Source organism: Anopheles merus, chromosome 2R (genome assembly GCF_017562075.2).
Source record: "Anopheles merus strain MAF chromosome 2R, AmerM5.1, whole genome shotgun sequence".
Classification (NCBI taxonomy): Eukaryota; Metazoa; Arthropoda; class Insecta; order Diptera; family Culicidae; genus Anopheles; species Anopheles merus.
In genome coordinates, this window is record NC_054082.1 from 7,510,032 (window position 1) to 7,526,433 (window position 16,402).

Genomic DNA, 16,402 nt, shown 5'->3' on the forward strand with positions numbered 1-16,402 from the left:
GGGGGGGGTGCAACAATGGAGCTCTAACTGCGAGCAATATTAACAGTAAAACATCCCATCGGTTGTCCGTACTCGTCTGCAGAGATCGCAAAAGTTGGACGAAATGCAGAGCATCTCGAAGGCCGGCTACGGGCTGCTCAAGTTCGTCCGGGCCGTGCTCGGCTACTGCGACGTGTTTAAGGAGATCAAACCGAAGAAGGACCGGGTCGCGTTCCTCGAGTCGGAGCTGAACGGCCAGATACGGCTGCTGGTGCGGCTGACGAGCGAGATCGGCAAGCTGGAGCACGAGCTGGCCGAGCTGAACAGCAAGTACGCGAACGCCATCAAGGAGAAGCAGATGCTGCAGGAAATGATGGAGCAGGCCGAGCGGCGGCTGCTCGCCGCCGACAAGCTGATATCCGGCCTCAGCTCCGAGCGCGACCGGTGGGTGATCGATCTCGGCAAGCTGCAGATCGAGCGCACGAAAGTGATCGGGAACGCGCTGCTGTCCGCCTCGTTCCTCGCCTACATGGGGCCCTTCTCGTGGGAGTTCCGGAAGGCGATTCTCTTCGGCGATTGGCTGGCGAACGTGGTGCAGCAGGCGGTGCCGTTCACCGAGCCGTACCGCGTCAACGGCAGCCTGTCGAGCGACCTGGAGCAGAGCACGTGGGCCTCGGAGGGGCTGCCACCGGACGAGCTGTCGATACAGAACGGCATCCTGACGACCCGGGCGTCCCGGTTTCCGCTCTGCATCGATCCGCAGCAGCAGGCGCTGTCGTGGATTAGGAAGCGCGAAGCGCCCAACAGCCTGAAGACGCTCTCGTTCAACGACAAGGACTTCCTGAAGCAGCTCGAGATGGCCATCAAGTACGGGACGCCGGTGCTGTTTCAGGATGTGGACGATTACATCGACCCGGTCATAGACAACGTGCTCGAGCGGAACGTGCGGGTGCAGGCGGGCCGGCAGATCGTCCTGATCGGCGATAAGGAGGTGGACGTGGACGCCAACTTCCGCCTGTACCTCACGACCAAGCTCGCCAACCCGAACTTCGATCCGGCAGTGTACGCGAAGGCGCAGGTCATCAACTACACCGTGACGGTCAGCGGGCTGGAAGATCAGCTGCTGAGTGTGGTGGTGCGGGCGGAGCGGGCCGACCTGGAGGAGCAGCGCGAAACGCTGATTGCCGAGACGAGCGCGAACAAGGCGCTGCTGCAGAATCTCGAGGACTCGCTGCTGCGCGAGCTCGCCACCTCGACCGGCAACATGCTGGACAACGTGGAGCTGGTGACGACGCTCGAAAGCACCAAGGAGAAGGCGGCCGAGGTGTCGCAAAAGATTGTGCTGGCCGAGCAGACGTCCGGAGAGATCGATCAGCTGCGCAACGGCTACCGGCTGGCGGCCCAGCGCGGCGCCATCCTGTACTTTGTGCTGTCGGACATGGCCGCGGTCAATGGGATGTACCAGTACTCGCTCAACTCGTACCTGGAGGTGTTCAGCTTCTCGCTGCGCAAGGCCGTGCCGGACAACACGCTGTCGAAGCGGCTGGACAACATCATCAACACGCTGACGCGGAACGTGTACGATTACGGGTGCATTGGGATATTCGAGAAGCACAAGCTGCTGTACTCGTTCCAGATTACGATCAAGCTGGAGCAGAACCGGGGCACCTTGTCCCAGGCGGAGGTCGACTTCTTCATCAAGGGGAAGGTGTCGCTGGAGAAGACGGACCGCGCCTGCCCGGTGACCTGGATCAGCGAGAAGGGCTGGCAGGATATAGTGATGCTGGGCGAAATGTTCCCCGACAAGTTCGGCGACCTGCCGAGCCACATCGAGCGCAACATCTACGAGTGGAGTAGCGTAAGTTTGCTGCGGTGGGACGTGATATGGAGATGACAGAAACTTGAATTTTATTCTTTTTCCCCAGTGGTATGATCTCGACGATGCTGTGGGTTACGAGTATCCTGGCAATTTTGAAGAGCGCATGTCACCTTACGATGTAAGTCTCCCGTTGCCCTGTGTGTCTCCCCTAACGCCCTCTTTAACTTCTTCTCACTTGTGGCTTTGTTTCACTCGTTCACCCATTTCCACGACAGCACCTGCTGCTGATGAGATGCCTGCGGGTGGACCGGGTGTACCGGATGCTGAACAACTACGTCGCGCAAACGATGGGCGAAGAGTTTATCACGCCGCCGATACTCAGCTTCGACTCCATCTACGAGCAGTCGACCGCGTCCACGCCCGTCGTCTTCATCCTGAGCCCCGGGTCCGACCCAACCGCCGACCTGATGAAGCTGGCCGACCGGTGCGGCTTCGGGGGTCCCAAATTCAAACACATCTCGCTCGGCCAGGGCCAGGAGGGGGCGGCCCTCCGGCTACTGTACGCCGCCCTCGACCAGGGCCAGTGGCTGATGCTGCAGAACGGCCACCTGCTGATCAGCTTCATCAAGACGCTGGAGAAAATCATCGACTCGATCGAAAAGCCGCACCCGGACTTTCGGCTCTGGATAACGACCGACGCCACGCCAACGTTCCCCATCGGCATACTGCAAAAGTCGCTCAAAGTCGTTACCGAGCCGCCGAACGGGCTGAAGATGAATCTGCGGGCCACCTTCTTCAAACTTCGCCAGCAAACGCTCGACTCGTGCAGCCACGCCGCCTTCAAACCGCTGGCGTACGTGCTGGCGTTCTTCCACGCCGTGCTACAGGTATGTCTCCGTGTGTGTTTTTTTTTTTTTTTTTGGGTTGGGTTGTGGGTGTTTGGATTCGCAAGCGAAGGATTTAGAGCTTGAACGCTCCGCAGGTTAGCAGCAGCAGCAGCGGCAGCAGCCATTGCCATGCACACATCAGCGAAATCTGCTCCCAGCAATCCTTCCCTGGTGCTAGCAAGTGAGATGTAAATTTTGTCCTTTCCTCCCATCCCTGGCTCCTTCGCTGGCTGCTGTAATTCTCCTCATGAATAATAAGCGTCGTGATTTTTTGCCATCACTCTTTCATCTCCACAAATCCTCCAAATCAGATAACGGGGGCGCACATATTCTCCTGCGAGGCGAACTGCCGTGGGTTAAACGAAGGATATGATGGCGCAAGTGTGTAAGCTTTGCCAGCGTGCCGCGTGACGATGGCAAACTGCAATCGTGCACTTTTCTGCGCTCCTTTTCGCTCCGCAGAACTTCCCCATGCACGGTGCAGTTATTCATGCAAATGATTCACTGTTTGGAGAAGAGGTGTCCGGTGTAGAAGAAGTAGCAGAAGGCAACCAATGGAAGTAAAGAAAAGAAAACACACACACTCGAAAGCAAGAACGAAGTAAATCTATGGAAATCTTTTGAAGTTATGATGCACATGATCGTCGGATGATGGCTAGCGAGTAGTCGGTAGAGGTGGCCTCTCCCATCAACAATCCTTATCATTACGCAAATGCACTCCCATCGGAAAGTACCTGAGGGATTTCTGGAGTACCTCATCATTTAGTTCTGGGCTTTTTTTCATTTCTTTTTCCCTCGGAGCGCATATGAAGCGCATTATTCGAACGCACAAAGCGACTGTGCTGTATGATTTTTGCCTCTCTGGTGGATTTGGTTTGTAATATTCCCTCTCTGTGCGTATCCCTTTGTTTCCACCCAGGAGCGAAGAAAGTACGGCAAGCTGGGCTGGAACATTTGCTACGACTTCAACGAGTCCGACTTCAACGTGTGTCTGCAGATACTGGACACGTACCTGACGAAGGCGGTGGACTCGCGCGACACCCGCATGCCGTGGAACAGCCTGAAATATTTAATTGGAGAGGTAGGGTTTTGTATTTTGATGTGTGGTACAATGACTGATTGCCGGCCTCGTTTACCAGGTAATGTACGGCGGTCGGGTCATCGATGACTTTGATCGGCGCGTCGTGAAAACGTACATGGACGAGTACATGGGCGACTTCCTGTTCGATACGTTCCAGCCGTTCAACTTTTACGCGGACGACTCGTTCACGTACGCACCGATTGCCGCACCCAATCGGGACGAGTTTATCGGTAAGAGCGCCAAAGAACACTCGTCCTCGATTGCTACAGAAATCACCACCCTGTGTGTGTGTTTGGCTTTTGGTTTATAATTTCCAGCCTCGATCGATAAGCTGCCACTCAACAATACGCCGGAAGTGTTTGGTTTGCATTCGAACGCCGAGATCGGTTACTATACGACGGCGGTGCGGGAGACCTGGGCGCACCTGATTGATTTGCAGCCACAGACCGGTGAGTAGGGGGTGCACTGTGAGGGGGGGGGGGAGTTGATGGGGTGCTTAGGGAAATTAATTCACACGGTTGCATAGCTTCAACCGTGGGTGTGGTACTTTGCCGCCGTTTGCGGTGAATAGGACGTCATTGACGGTCGAGTGTTTTAGACAGTGCGCGGTGTTATTAATATTTTTAAATAAGTTGCTTCAAGAGCGATGAGTTTTTGTTTTGTTATTTAAAACACCCCCTCTTGTTTGCGGGATAGTTTGCATGGGCGAGCTGTTTGTACTGCCTGTTCCGGAAGAAAATGGTAAGCAGAACCCAAAAACATAGTTTCATTGTGCTACCGGCAGCCGGGAAGCTTTTATAGTTCATCGCACTGTAGAGTGTACTAACTTTCGCACGGTATCGCACATCGAAGCATATTTTGTTGATTGATGTACAGGCACACTAAAACACACACACACACACACCGGCACATTGGTCCACAAAGTCACTGCACGCTTTCACACGTAGCCCGGGAGTCATCAATCACACACTTGTCGAAAGTCACGGTCTTAGCGCACATGTTTGAAATTTTACGCCTCAACAATGACACAATATGTGGCATAAAACTGGGCGCGGACCCACCCCTTCCCACCTCCATCCCTCCGCTCCTTTTCTCGCCGTGTAATATGTGCTTCGTCATCTGTGCAGGTGCGGATACGGGCGGCATCAGCCGGGACGAGTTTATCGACCGGGCGGCGGTGGACATACTGAAAAAGCTGCCGAAACCGTTCGATATCTGGCGCGTGAAACGGGCGTACCAGGTCAACATAACGCCCATCTGCGTGGTGCTGCTGCAGGAGCTCGAGCGGTACAACCGGCTGATCCAGCGGATGGAGCACACGCTCCACCAGCTCCGCAAGGCGCTCGCCGGCGAGATCGGCATGGACGCGGTGCTCGACAACGTGGCCCATGCATTATTCAACGGCCAGCTGCCGGATGACTGGCGCAAGCTGGCCCCGGCCACCTGCAAACAGCTCGGCGACTGGATCGAACATTTGCTGGTAAGCTCTTCCCCCCCTCTCATTGCCCCTTTAAGGACAACTTGCCGTCGGATTAAGCGCAACTACTGGCTCGCTCGCTGCAGGGCGCTAATTAAAAAAACTGCAAAACTTTGCCTCGCTTGTCCGCGCGCGCGTATGTGTGTGTCAAATTGCTCGTTTTAATTTTGCCACAAAATGATTTTGCTCCCCCTTCTCTCCCCCCCTTTATTTGCACCCGAACGATCCTGCTAATGATGGTTGGCCGTGAGAGCAGCGAAGATCACAGCAGTATAAATATTGGTCCGTGTCCGGCGAACCGCTGGTGATGTGGCTGTCCGGGCTGCACATACCGGAAAGTTATTTAACCGCGTTAGTGCAGGTAAATTAAACAAACAGCATATAAATTACAAAACTCACTCTCTCCGATAGCGCTTCCCGCGTGTGTGTTGGAGTGCGTGGTGTTGGTGCTGGTGCTGCCGCTGGCTAACATTCATTACAGACCCCCGGCAGAAGGGCTGATTGCAGTAATTCGGAACACTGTGTACGTGCGTGGTGATGATGATGTAGTGAGGACATTGGTAACAGTTTGTTGAAAGTTATAGAGTAACTGTTTGCAAATATTAGACCCTCCTGTTTGATTGATTGAATGGATTTAAATCATTTGTTTTACCCACTTTCCAATCAATATTTGTCAAAACTGCGTTTAATTGCACGACTTTTACATGCTTTGATTTGGTATTTGGTTTCATCTGTTGCCCGTGCCACAACGCACGGCCAATGGTGTGGGACTGGTTGAAGCTGAAATTTAACCCAACTTCAAACCCGATTGCTTTCAACCGACTGCTTGTGCAAAACCGTTGTGTGGCGGCGGTCATATTAAATTGAAAATATCAATCAGAACCATCGCAAATTCAGCAGTGGTAGCATCAAACGGACCCGGTATCGATGTCTCGAACACACATCGCTAATTTAAAACGGCTGCAACAGTTATCGAATTCCTTCTCTTTTGGCCCTTTGGCCCATCGTGCCACTGTGCCACCATCGTCATCACCCATCCTTATGTACGATTTGCATATTCATCGCTCAACTGCACAGCCACCAGCACCACATAACCGTACTCGCATTGGATTCCATGGATTTTTCTACTTACCGAGTTCAATTTTCTATTTGCCCCTCAATCGTAACACACTCACACACTCACTTATCTTCCCAGATCGCTTGCCGGAAGAACAACTGGCCGCTGGACCGGTCGACGCTCTTCACCTCCGTCACGAGGTTCCAGCGCGAGGACGAAATCGAGGAGCGACCCGGAGCGGTAAATCAATTTGAATTAATCTCTCTTTCTCGACGATTTCATTAGTTTCCGTTTAGATTAGTGGGATACTTTTCCCGTCTGTCTTTCCCCCGTGTCTGTGTGTGTATCTGTGCGAAAGACACGTAAATCGCGCACCCGGCGCAGACAAGCGCATGCAGAAGATGTTGCGCCCCGGGGTGGGTTTGGATTGCAATTCGATTAGAAGCGGCCAAGAACTCGTGCGGCTGTTTGCCCTCCCCTCGGTACCAGGACGGTACTATTTATTACCCTTCCAACGCCGGGTATGTCGATACTCGACTTCCTGCCAGCGTTCCAGCGCGTTCGGATTGAATCAAATCACAGATCCCACAATCCCACACATGATAGGAGGCTGTCCGGCTTCGGTGGTGCTAAAGACATTTTTCTTGCCGCACTTCTGATATCTGTGATTGCCTCAGATGTAGAGTGTGTGTGAGTGGGTAGCAGTTCTATTGGCCACAGGATTGGCTTGCAGGGGCTTGGGCGATATTGGTCCGTTCACATCAGAGCGGTGCTGATAACTACTACTGCTGCTGCACCCTTAATTCAATAAGAGCGTGGTTACATCTTAAGGCTGTGGCGAACCTCCAATTCTACAAATTGAATCCGCTTCCTGGTTCGTTCGCTCACTGGGGCCCCGTGGCCACAGGGAAAGTGTTGGAATAAAACAAAAATCCAATAATGCATCCTCCACTGTGATCGATGTCGCCCTTACGGACCAGGCGGGGGAAGTTCCCGATGGGGAACAACGATGCCTGCTTGCATTGAAATTACCAATATCTGGTCGGAAACACTTGATGTTTGCCGTTCGTGAACTTCGTGTTGATTGAAACTCGTCGGCAATAGACGAGATTTTGGGGTTTTGAGAACACAATTTTGGGGTTTTTCACAATTCCACAAAGCAATCTCAAGCTTTTTACTTCATCTTTTATGTAATTCGCTGTACCGGTTTCGCTTCATTATTTGTAATCTCCAATGTACTCTTCAACTCACCATTGAGAAAAAGGTCACGAGCAAATAGTGAAGTTATGGTAGTTATTTTGTAGTAGTTACCACTCTGCACAACCAATACTATTCCAGCATTGCCCCGGCCGCATGTCTGCAGTGTTGGGTGCGGGTTTTGGACCCCTTCTTACCTCTCCAGCAGTGTTCCAGAGCAAGTCCGCCGTAGCCGTACACAATTTGTCTTATTTGTACGTTCATTCTTTTCCATTTTTTCCCCCCGTTCGCTCGCTCGGGGATGGAAACGCCCGGGATGGATGGATGGTGATAAATGCAGGGCTGCTACGTGACCGGCCTGTACCTTCAGGGCGCACGGTGGGATCCGGAAAACCGATGTCTGACACGCTCGACGCCGAAAGTGCTGGTCGAACCGCTGCCCGTGCTCTCGATCGTACCGATAGAAACACACCGGCTGAAGTTACAAGTAAGTGCGAACGCCCGCCCCCAAGATCTTGCCCCACTGCCCAACAGCCCACCCCACTCCCCGCGCTTTATTTGATTATGTTGCCCGCTGTCACATACCGAGTTTGATAAACATTTCGATTTATTCTTGCGAAACTGTGCGACTGTGCACCAACAAACGTACGTTGTGTGTGGCTCTTTTGTTTGCTTCCTTAGTTCTTCGAGCCAGGGAGTGGGATGTTGGTCATCTACATTCCCACTTTCTGCTCGGTAGCTGATATTAATTGTGCAACTTGTTTGTTTCTATTGTTTTCTATTTTTTGCATTTCTTTTCCCACCCTCTAGAATACGTTCCGAACGCCCGTTTACACGACGTCCGAGCGACGCAATGCGATGGGCGTTGGGCTGGTGTTTGAAGCTGACCTGCGGACGGAGGAGCACACCAGCCTGTGGGTACTGCAGGGCGTGTGTCTAACGATGAATTTGGATTAAGCTCTGGACATCTGGTGCTTGAAGGATGTCCAAGAATGCATCGATCGTGTTGATTAGAATAAATTATTAATGTATTGTTTAATAAGACTTAAAAAGGTTTTTTCTTCTATGACTCCTATCACACACATTGGAATCAGTACTACACGGTAGATACTGGAATTGAACCCATGAACACAAACACACTGCTTCCGCTACGAACAGGAGGAACCGCGTTTGTGCGTAGCGTCTGCGCACTGGCCGTCGCGCGTACTGTCATTTGGAATCATCTGTGTTTATGAAAACAGCTTGGCTGGAAAATCGATAACTCCAATCAAAAGGGAGCAGACGAGCACAATGACGAAAGTGAACGATAAACAACATTGCAACTGAACAACGTCTTGTTTTGGGCACACGGAGCAAAGAATGTACAAATCAGTGTTTTGGTGGTAGTGTTTAGGGAATTGTGGAAGTGTGCGTAAAGAAGAAGATGTTTATGGACGACAGTGGCATCGAGAGCGGCGACAAGCTGGAATCGCTGTTCATCGACGAGCTCGCCAGCTTCGGGGAGGACCAGCTGTTAACGGACACTGCTGCAGTAAGTCGAATTGCTACTCGCGTTACTACTCCTCACCAGTGCTACATTACATTCCGTATGGTGTTTGCCTTTTCTTTCTCTCCCCCCGGCTAGCCTGCGCTTGTTAAGGGTCCCGTGGACTCGGACGCCGAAAGTGACATCTACTCCAAGCTGAACGATTTCGATGTGGTGTTTGAAAATCCGGGCGAACGGCCCGATCCGATTCGAGCGGCCGTAGCAGCGGCGGCCGCTCCCGTGCCCGACTCCGACCTCCGTCTTCCGCGGCCGCAGCCGTCCAGTGGCGCCGGCGGACGCAAGGTTCTGACGAGCGACAACAGTACCGATTCGTTCGCTTCCTCCACGGCCACGTCCAGCGGAGCGCCGGTGTCTTCCGGCGCGAACGGAGACGAAGGTGGTGGGCAGCGCGATCACGGGGCCAGCACGGTGCCGCAGCTCAGCACGTGCAAGATATTGCAGCGCAAGCTGGAGCTGAAGGTGGAACGCGCCAAACGCAACTACCGCCAGATGTACCACGATGGGGGACAGGTAGGTCGGCACGGGGTTTGGCATCGTGCAATGAAGGTTGAATTTACTGAAAAAAAAAACCACCAAACCACCGATTCCATTCAGCAGGATCCAATCGAAAAGGAGCCGAAGATTAGCAGCCTCATACCGATCTCGCGCCTTCCGATACCGGCCGGGCGGGAAAGCCACCAGCTGGTGGACGTCAACACCGGCTTCAACAGCGATGACGAGCTGGAGAATGTGTCCTTCTTTCCGCGCCCCAATCGGAAGGGCAGCGGCGGGAGCAACACGCGCCAGGAGCTGTCCGACACGTTCAGCATCCAGGAGATGACGATCGAGTCGGACAACGACGAGCTGGACTTTGAGCAGTGCCGCAAGATGTCGGACAGCAAGGGCTACCGGAAGATACTGAACCGCGGGTGCTCGGGCGCGGCCGGCAAGGACGACTATCTGGACAACGATACGCTGGACGAGGATGACGATTCGCAGAACCTGGAGCTGCTGCCACCGAAGGGCGGCGGTTACGCGCTGAAGGAGCAGCTGCGGCGGCTGTTTTGCTGCTGCTTCGTAAAGAGTAACGATTTCCTGTGATGTGATGGAGAGAGGGAGTCCGTTGGGGGAAGGCAAGTCGTAGCACTCGTTCGTTTGATCGTTTTTTTCCTTCTTGGGGCTTCCCATGCGAGAGCAACGTCGTGTGCGGGAAGGAAGGGGAAGCGACAAAATGTATCCGCAAACATATTACTGCTAGCAGCAACAAATAAACGCTTCCAGCATATTGGGAGGAAATTATTAATCGAGCAAAAACTAAATCATCGCTATGTGTATGTGTGTGTGTGTGTGTGTGTGTGTGTGTGTGTGTGCGTTTATCCTTGTATTGTCATCAAGCTTGATCGACATCGCACCACAGATGTGTGATTCAATTTCTCATTCATTTATTATTTCCTATCGATCAGAGTTAATGCTAGATTCTATTTTTTTTTTTTATTTCCTCTGCTCTACTGCACTGCATCCCTCCCTGCCTCGGCTGTCCACGATGCTCACTAGAGAGAGAGAGAGCGAGAGCCTCGTATGGAGCGATAGACGAAGGGAGCGAGAGGGAGAGCGAGCCAATTAAAGAAGAGAGGCGTTGATTGTTGACAATAAATTATTTACAGTAGTAAGCGACGGAGAGAAGAGGCAAATGGAAAACGATTCGGAAAATGCAGTTGTATGCGTTGTTTTCTTCCTGCTTTCGATGTTTGTTTGTTATCCTGTCCCTACTTTAAATGCATAGTTACTATTGTTACATTGGTAAGCGTTGATGTTAGCAAATTGTGGCACAACTAGAGCCTTCCCAGATTTGCTGCTTATTTAAACTCTTTTTTTATGCATCCATTTACTGGATTTCCAGGGGTTCTCATAGTTGTGGAACACTGCCTTGACTCTTTCTAATGGGAATTGAACTTTATGTGATGGAAATTGGACTCTATAGCACCCTTGTTGGACAAGTTCCTAGAAAATTCCTATTGGATTTGACCAATAAGGGTGCTTTAAAGCCCAATTCCCATTACATTAAGTTCATTTCACGAAAGAAAGAGTTAATAAAGCGTCCCACAGCTATGAGAACTCCTGGCAAATCCTGCATCCAGGCTTAAACGCACTGATCCTACCCCTTTTTGTCAGACGCATAAAGCTACACACTGTTCTCTCCCTGCCCGATGATGGTATACGCCTCCCCTCCTCTAAGCTATATGTATAAAAGAAAAGCACTACGCGTAAACATTGTCACTAAAATTGATTGTATTATGGCGCGAAGGTTGTGTTCGCGCCAGATTTTGGGGGATTTTTGATACCTCAAATTCACCACTTCACCACCACTGGCGCACCGTTACGGATGGAGGTGTATGCTGACTCTCACTCTCTCTCTCTCTCTCTTTCTATCTCTATCACACTCTCGAATGGCTGACATTGTTGCTAGAGCGGAAATAAATAGTTGCATAAGGCAATTTTCTTCTTTATCGTGTCTTGCAAAATTGGATTACGGTCCGTTTTCTTGACCGTTTTTTAACGGAACGGATGGCTGGCTGGTGTTGGTGGCTAGTGTGAAGTTTGGTGCTGGTCTTTCGGGCGAGATTCTAATTTGCAATTGATGGTAAAAGCTATTTCCACGCTCTCTCTCTCTCTCTCTCACTCTATTCTTCCCCTTCTTTTGCTATGGCACGAGTGTGTGTTGTAGTTTGTTCAACGGTAACGGTTGTTTACATTGATCTGTCCCGCCAGCGTGCACGATCGGCAGCAGAACCGCGCGTAGTACTTGTGGTTGCAGTAGTGTCCCGCCACGATCAGGTCACACTTGGCAAGGAGCTGATTGTCGGTACATCCCGGCGGCACGTATACACCTGCGTTTGGGAAAAAAGCAGAAAGAGGAAGATAAAGCACCCATTGTACAATTCCGCCACCACAAGGACGACGGGGACCGTACCTTCAACGTGTATGCTGTTCTCCTGGAATGCTTCCGACATTTCGTTTCGCGCCAGACACTTGTACCGCCCAGTGTCGGACGGTATCGCACCGAACACCATCAGCTGGTGCGCGTCGGTGATGTGTATGCGATCGGTCGGCACCAACATCTGGCCATCCTTGAACCAGTTCACCGTCGGTCGCGGGTATCCGTCCACGGTGCAGTTGATCGTGAAGTTGCTGTTCGGTCGCAGGTCCCGTCCCTGCGGGAAGTGCATTTGCACGCTCACCGGTGCTAAAAAAACAGTAAATGGAGAGTTTAGCGATGTGTTTTTGTGGTTAGTTCTCGCTCCCAACACCTCCCTCCCAGTGCTTTACCCTACAAGCAACATAGCAGCAGCAACCCAACACAATGAGTTTTAGTAACAGAAAATAAGTGCAAACAAACCAACCACCAACCCACCACCGTACTTACCTGGCGGACGAACGACCACTGGCGGTGGCTGAGCGACTGGTGGCCGGGGCCGCGACGGGTAGCGATCGACCGGTGGGGCAGGACGCGCTGGTGCCGGTGCCGCCACCACGTACTTCATGTACCGCTCGTCCTGCGGGTTAATCTGAGCCGGCAGGTTGTAGCCGTACAGGGTGACCGTGCGCGAGATGCCCTTGCCGGCACCGGAGTACGCCTGGCAGACGTACGGCCCGAGATCCTCCAGGCGGACGCGCGGCAGCGACAGCGAATAGTCGCGATTCACCATCTTCAGCGGCATCATGTACGTGTCGCGCCACCAGGTGACGATCGGTTTCGGGTAGCCACCGGCCGGGCAGCGCAACGTGGCCGGGCTCTCCAGCTCCACCACCAGCGAATCGTTCAGGTTGCCGGCGATGTAAGCGTCCCGCGGCACCGGGTCTGCAAGCGTGTGTGTGCCGTGCCGTGTCGTGCGTGGTTAGTTGTGCAGTAACAAGGCCGCCCCCATTCACCAGGAAGAGTTTAAACCCACATCCATTGTGTGTTTTGTGTTAGTAAAAAGGTGAAAAGAAAATAGAACGAAAATAGAATGCCGAAAGAAGAAAAGCGCGAGTTAGTTACGGGGGAGAAGGCAAGTGTGCTGTTAGCTCACCGGCAAAGAGTGTGTGCATGCCCCGGGGAGGCATCTTGGTGGGTTAGTTACAGCCGTTTCGAGCCAAACTCTAATCAGGGCCAAAAAAAAGAAGCGCCGTTACTTACCGTTCACCGTCAGTTGAACTTCCCGAAGCGCCGGCTCACCGATGCCATTGTCCGCGATGCAAACGTACGTGCCGGAGTCGGTGCGATGCAGCTGCACGATCTGCAGGTCCCCGTTCGACGTTATCACGTACCGGCCCTGGTTGGTGTTGAGCTGCAATTGCAAAATGGAAGCGTTACAGCGTTACCTCTTCGGTAAAATACACGCGCCAACTCCTTCCCTCAGCCGCCCTACCATTATCTCGCCCTTGCGCCAGCGGATCGAAGGCGGCGGGAATCCGGTCGCGAAGCAGCGCAGCAGTGCAATGCCACCCTCCTCCGACTTGATGTCCAGCTCCTCCTGCGGCACCTCCTCCAGCACGGTCGGTCCGGGGATGCCCGGCTGCCCGCCCGTCGGACGGTCTACTGACGCGCGATCGACGGGGCTGATGCAGATCAGCGCACAGCCCGCCTGGCAGCACTTGTTGTTGCCGCGACAGTCAGCGTCCGTGTTGCAGTCGCGGCTGCAGTGGGTAGCGTTCGCCAGCACCGGACAGTCGCCCGGCTTCTGGGACTCGCGGCACACGCCGACAAACTCGGACCCGGAGCCCACGAACGCTCCGCCACTCTGCACGTCCACCACGCACTCGCTGCCCGCCGGGCAGAAGTAGCCGGCGCACGGATCGTTACACTGGCAGCGTTCGCACCCGTTGGCAGGATCGTACGACTTGGCAATGCCGTACGGGCAGTGCAGCTGGCTGCACTCGTGGTCGTACTGTTCGCACGGATTCACCGCATTGGCTGTGTGTGTGTGTGTGTGTGTGTGGGAAGGAAGACAAGCACAAAGAGATGGGATTAGTGAAAGAGCATGACAAAAAGGGAGAAGGCAAACGTTAGTCACTATGGCAACACCGATGAGTTGATGTACACAGAGCGGATGAAACAGGCGAAAACCCCGGCAATTGTTATTGGAAGGGATGACCAAAATGATTCCGTATAGCATGATGAGATCGATGAAAATAGTATGAAGAAGATAAAAGTTTCCGGAACCGATGTAACGAACGACGCCCCAATTGTAATCCACGCGCCATCTTTTGTAATGCGTTTTGCGCATGTGATTACGCCTAGAACCCAGCAAACCAACGCAGCCCAACAACACACCGAAGAAGCGCGCCACCGTAGAACAAAAGTTCCCAAATGCGAAAAGCGAAAGACAGCTTCGTTTTAGTGACAAACAGCTTTCTTTTCCATCAGCAGCAACAGCACCGCCAGCAGTAGCAGCAAACGCCATGTTTGCCCCACAAACACACATTTGCGATAGCGACGACGACTTACATTCGATGGTGCAGTACGTGCGACAGTTGCTGTACGAGGGGAAATTGTTCGCGTTGCCGCCGCAGCCACGGTAGCGGAAGGCGAAACAGGTCTCGCGCTCGGGATCGTAGTACCAGCGTAGCTTCCGGGACCGGGTCCCGCATCTGTCACCCTTCCGAACCGGAAGGCTACAGATGTGTAGCTTCTCTGCAGACACATCGCAATGATTGTATTGCGGATTGTAGGGGAATGTTTGGGTAATGGAATTTCCTTTTGATATTTTCACTCACTCACACACGCACACAGTACTTACCAGCATCGTCGAAGCCGGGCCGCTGATGCACGCACGTTCCTTCGCATTCTTCGGCGCTCGCGAAACGATTCCCGTTGCCCTCGCAACCACTGTAGTTGAAGGCGTAGCAGGCGTGCGTCCTCGAGTCGTAGTAGTACATTGGAATGCTTTCCGTGCATTGGCCTGCTTGGACCGCATCCTGGCAAACGTCTGCAAGGTGGGAAAAATGCAAACAGAGAGAGAGAGAGAGTGAGAGTGATTACAATTAATTTATCGCATTACGCGTTCCTTCCAGTCGATACTTACCTACACCGCGGTACATGCCACACACCCGTTCACACTCCTCCTCCGACCGGTAGCGGTTCGCGTTGCCTCCGGCGCCACTGTACCGGAACCGCTCGCACGACTGCCGCTCCGCGTTGTAGTAAAACAGGATCTCGTCCCCATCGCCATCGCCATAGTCGGGCACCTCCTCGCACCGGCTGCGATTACCGGCCGCCGGCTGCTGCTCATGCGGTCCCCGCACATCGACATCGACCGGTGCGCGTTCTCCACCCGGGCAGCTGCGCTCACATTCCGCCTCACTCGCGAAGTTGTTCCGATTGCCGCCGCAACCACTGTAAGCGAAGCGGACGCACCGCTGCTCGTGCGGTTCGTAGAACCAGCGCTCCTCGTTCCCGCTGCACTCGCCGTACGCGTGCGGCAATTGACACACGTCCTGCTCCCCTTCGCTGCCGCACGATCGTTCGCACTCTTCCTTGCGCTGGAAGTTGTTCCCGTTGCCGCCGCAGCCCGTGTACGTGAACAGCTCACACGCGCCAGTCTGGGTGCTGAAGTAGTAGCGCGCCTCGTACGGGCTACACTCGCGATCCCCATTGTCCATCGGCAGCTGGCACTGGCTACGATCGAACGGTTCGCCTGGCGCTGCGGGTTGCACCGGTGCCACGGGGGCTGCCCCCGGTGGTGCCGGTGCCGGTTTCGGACCCTCCTCGATGCACCGGTTGATGCAGGACTGCTCGTCGGCAAAGTTGTTCCCGTTGCCGCCGCACCCGCCGTAGTAGAACTGGCGGCACCGTTCGTCCTTCGTGTCGAAGTACCAGTGGGCGGTGTAGTTCTGGCACTCGCCAATCTCCGCCGGCAGGAAGCAGATGTCTTTCTCTGTCGTGAGGCGAACAAAAAGGGGGGAACAGCGGTTAGCGCAGGGAAGCGACAAACGTGAGGATACACAACCCCACGGAGAGAATGAGTGTTACGGACGGCTACGAGTGTTTTAGTACAGAAAAAGCCTTAGGGCGGGAGGTAGCGGTTGTTTTTTTAAGAACACTTCTTGCGGGGAAAGCTGGAAAAGAATGTAAAACGATTTTTTGTGTTTTTGTTTTTTGTTTTTGTCGAATAAGCCAAAGGGTGGTTCGCCAAACAGGTGTTGTTGTACCCAAGATCGGATTAAATTTTGTGAACCGGATCTTCCGTGTACGGGTACTAAATTTTGCTCTCGTTTCGCTCTCTTTTCGCGTGGATGAGTGTATGCGCAGCAGGTTGTTGGAAATGTGAAGGAAGGGTCGGACGGTACGGTTGTTTCTGTTTTTTCTCTCTCTTTTTTTTCGGTCGGGCGCCTCCTGGC

The 16,402-nt window shown here is 53.3% G+C and overlaps 3 protein-coding genes across 9 annotated transcripts in view; 2 read left to right on the forward strand and 1 right to left on the reverse strand.

The window, feature by feature from the left end:
- The window catches only part of LOC121588825 (dynein heavy chain 10, axonemal), a 39,145-nt gene extending 30,604 nt beyond the window's left edge, over nucleotides 1–8,541 (forward strand). Inside the window, exons 58-68 of the mRNA XM_041907220.1 lie at nucleotides 83–1,837; nucleotides 1,905–1,976; nucleotides 2,074–2,685; nucleotides 3,605–3,766; nucleotides 3,825–3,996; nucleotides 4,084–4,215; nucleotides 4,894–5,246; nucleotides 5,500–5,604; nucleotides 6,439–6,540; nucleotides 7,838–7,984; nucleotides 8,308–8,541. Of these exons, the coding sequence (XP_041763154.1) occupies nucleotides 83–1,837; nucleotides 1,905–1,976; nucleotides 2,074–2,685; nucleotides 3,605–3,766; nucleotides 3,825–3,996; nucleotides 4,084–4,215; nucleotides 4,894–5,246; nucleotides 5,500–5,604; nucleotides 6,439–6,540; nucleotides 7,838–7,984; nucleotides 8,308–8,454 (3,759 nt within the window). The 3' untranslated portion in view covers nucleotides 8,455–8,541. The remainder of the gene's footprint in view (nucleotides 1–82; nucleotides 1,838–1,904; nucleotides 1,977–2,073; nucleotides 2,686–3,604; nucleotides 3,767–3,824; nucleotides 3,997–4,083; nucleotides 4,216–4,893; nucleotides 5,247–5,499; nucleotides 5,605–6,438; nucleotides 6,541–7,837; nucleotides 7,985–8,307) is intronic.
- Nucleotides 8,542–8,642: 101 nt separating this feature from the next.
- LOC121588826 lies at nucleotides 8,643–10,326 on the forward strand. 2 transcript variants are annotated; one of them, XM_041907221.1, is made up of 3 exons: nucleotides 8,643–9,028; nucleotides 9,122–9,553; nucleotides 9,638–10,326. In XM_041907221.1, exons 1-3 carry the CDS (start codon nucleotides 8,921–8,923, stop codon nucleotides 10,121–10,123), a joined length of 1,026 nt encoding a protein of 341 aa, XP_041763155.1. In that variant the 5' UTR covers nucleotides 8,643–8,920; the 3' UTR covers nucleotides 10,124–10,326. The 2 variants fall into 2 exon arrangements, with proteins under 2 accessions (XP_041763155.1, XP_041763156.1); XM_041907222.1 differs by having other exon boundaries at nucleotides 8,645–9,028; nucleotides 9,641–10,326.
- A 141-nt stretch (nucleotides 10,327–10,467) lies between these two features.
- LOC121590214 (papilin) overlaps nucleotides 10,468–16,402 on the reverse strand; it is a 66,623-nt gene continuing 60,688 nt past the window's right edge. For 5 of the 6 annotated variants that reach the window (XM_041909683.1, XM_041909679.1, XM_041909682.1 and 2 more), the window contains 7 exons: nucleotides 15,088–15,939; nucleotides 14,803–14,991; nucleotides 13,432–13,976; nucleotides 13,200–13,350; nucleotides 12,447–12,881; nucleotides 11,994–12,266; nucleotides 10,468–11,910 (listed from right to left, as the gene is read on the reverse strand). In XM_041909683.1, the coding sequence (XP_041765617.1) occupies nucleotides 11,753–11,910; nucleotides 11,994–12,266; nucleotides 12,447–12,881; nucleotides 13,200–13,350; nucleotides 13,432–13,976; nucleotides 14,803–14,991; nucleotides 15,088–15,939 (2,603 nt within the window). In that variant the 3' untranslated portion in view covers nucleotides 10,468–11,752. The remainder of the gene's footprint in view (nucleotides 11,911–11,993; nucleotides 12,267–12,446; nucleotides 12,882–13,199; nucleotides 13,351–13,431; nucleotides 13,977–14,802; nucleotides 14,992–15,087; nucleotides 15,940–16,402) is intronic. The other variant, XM_041909685.1, reaches the window with a different exon arrangement.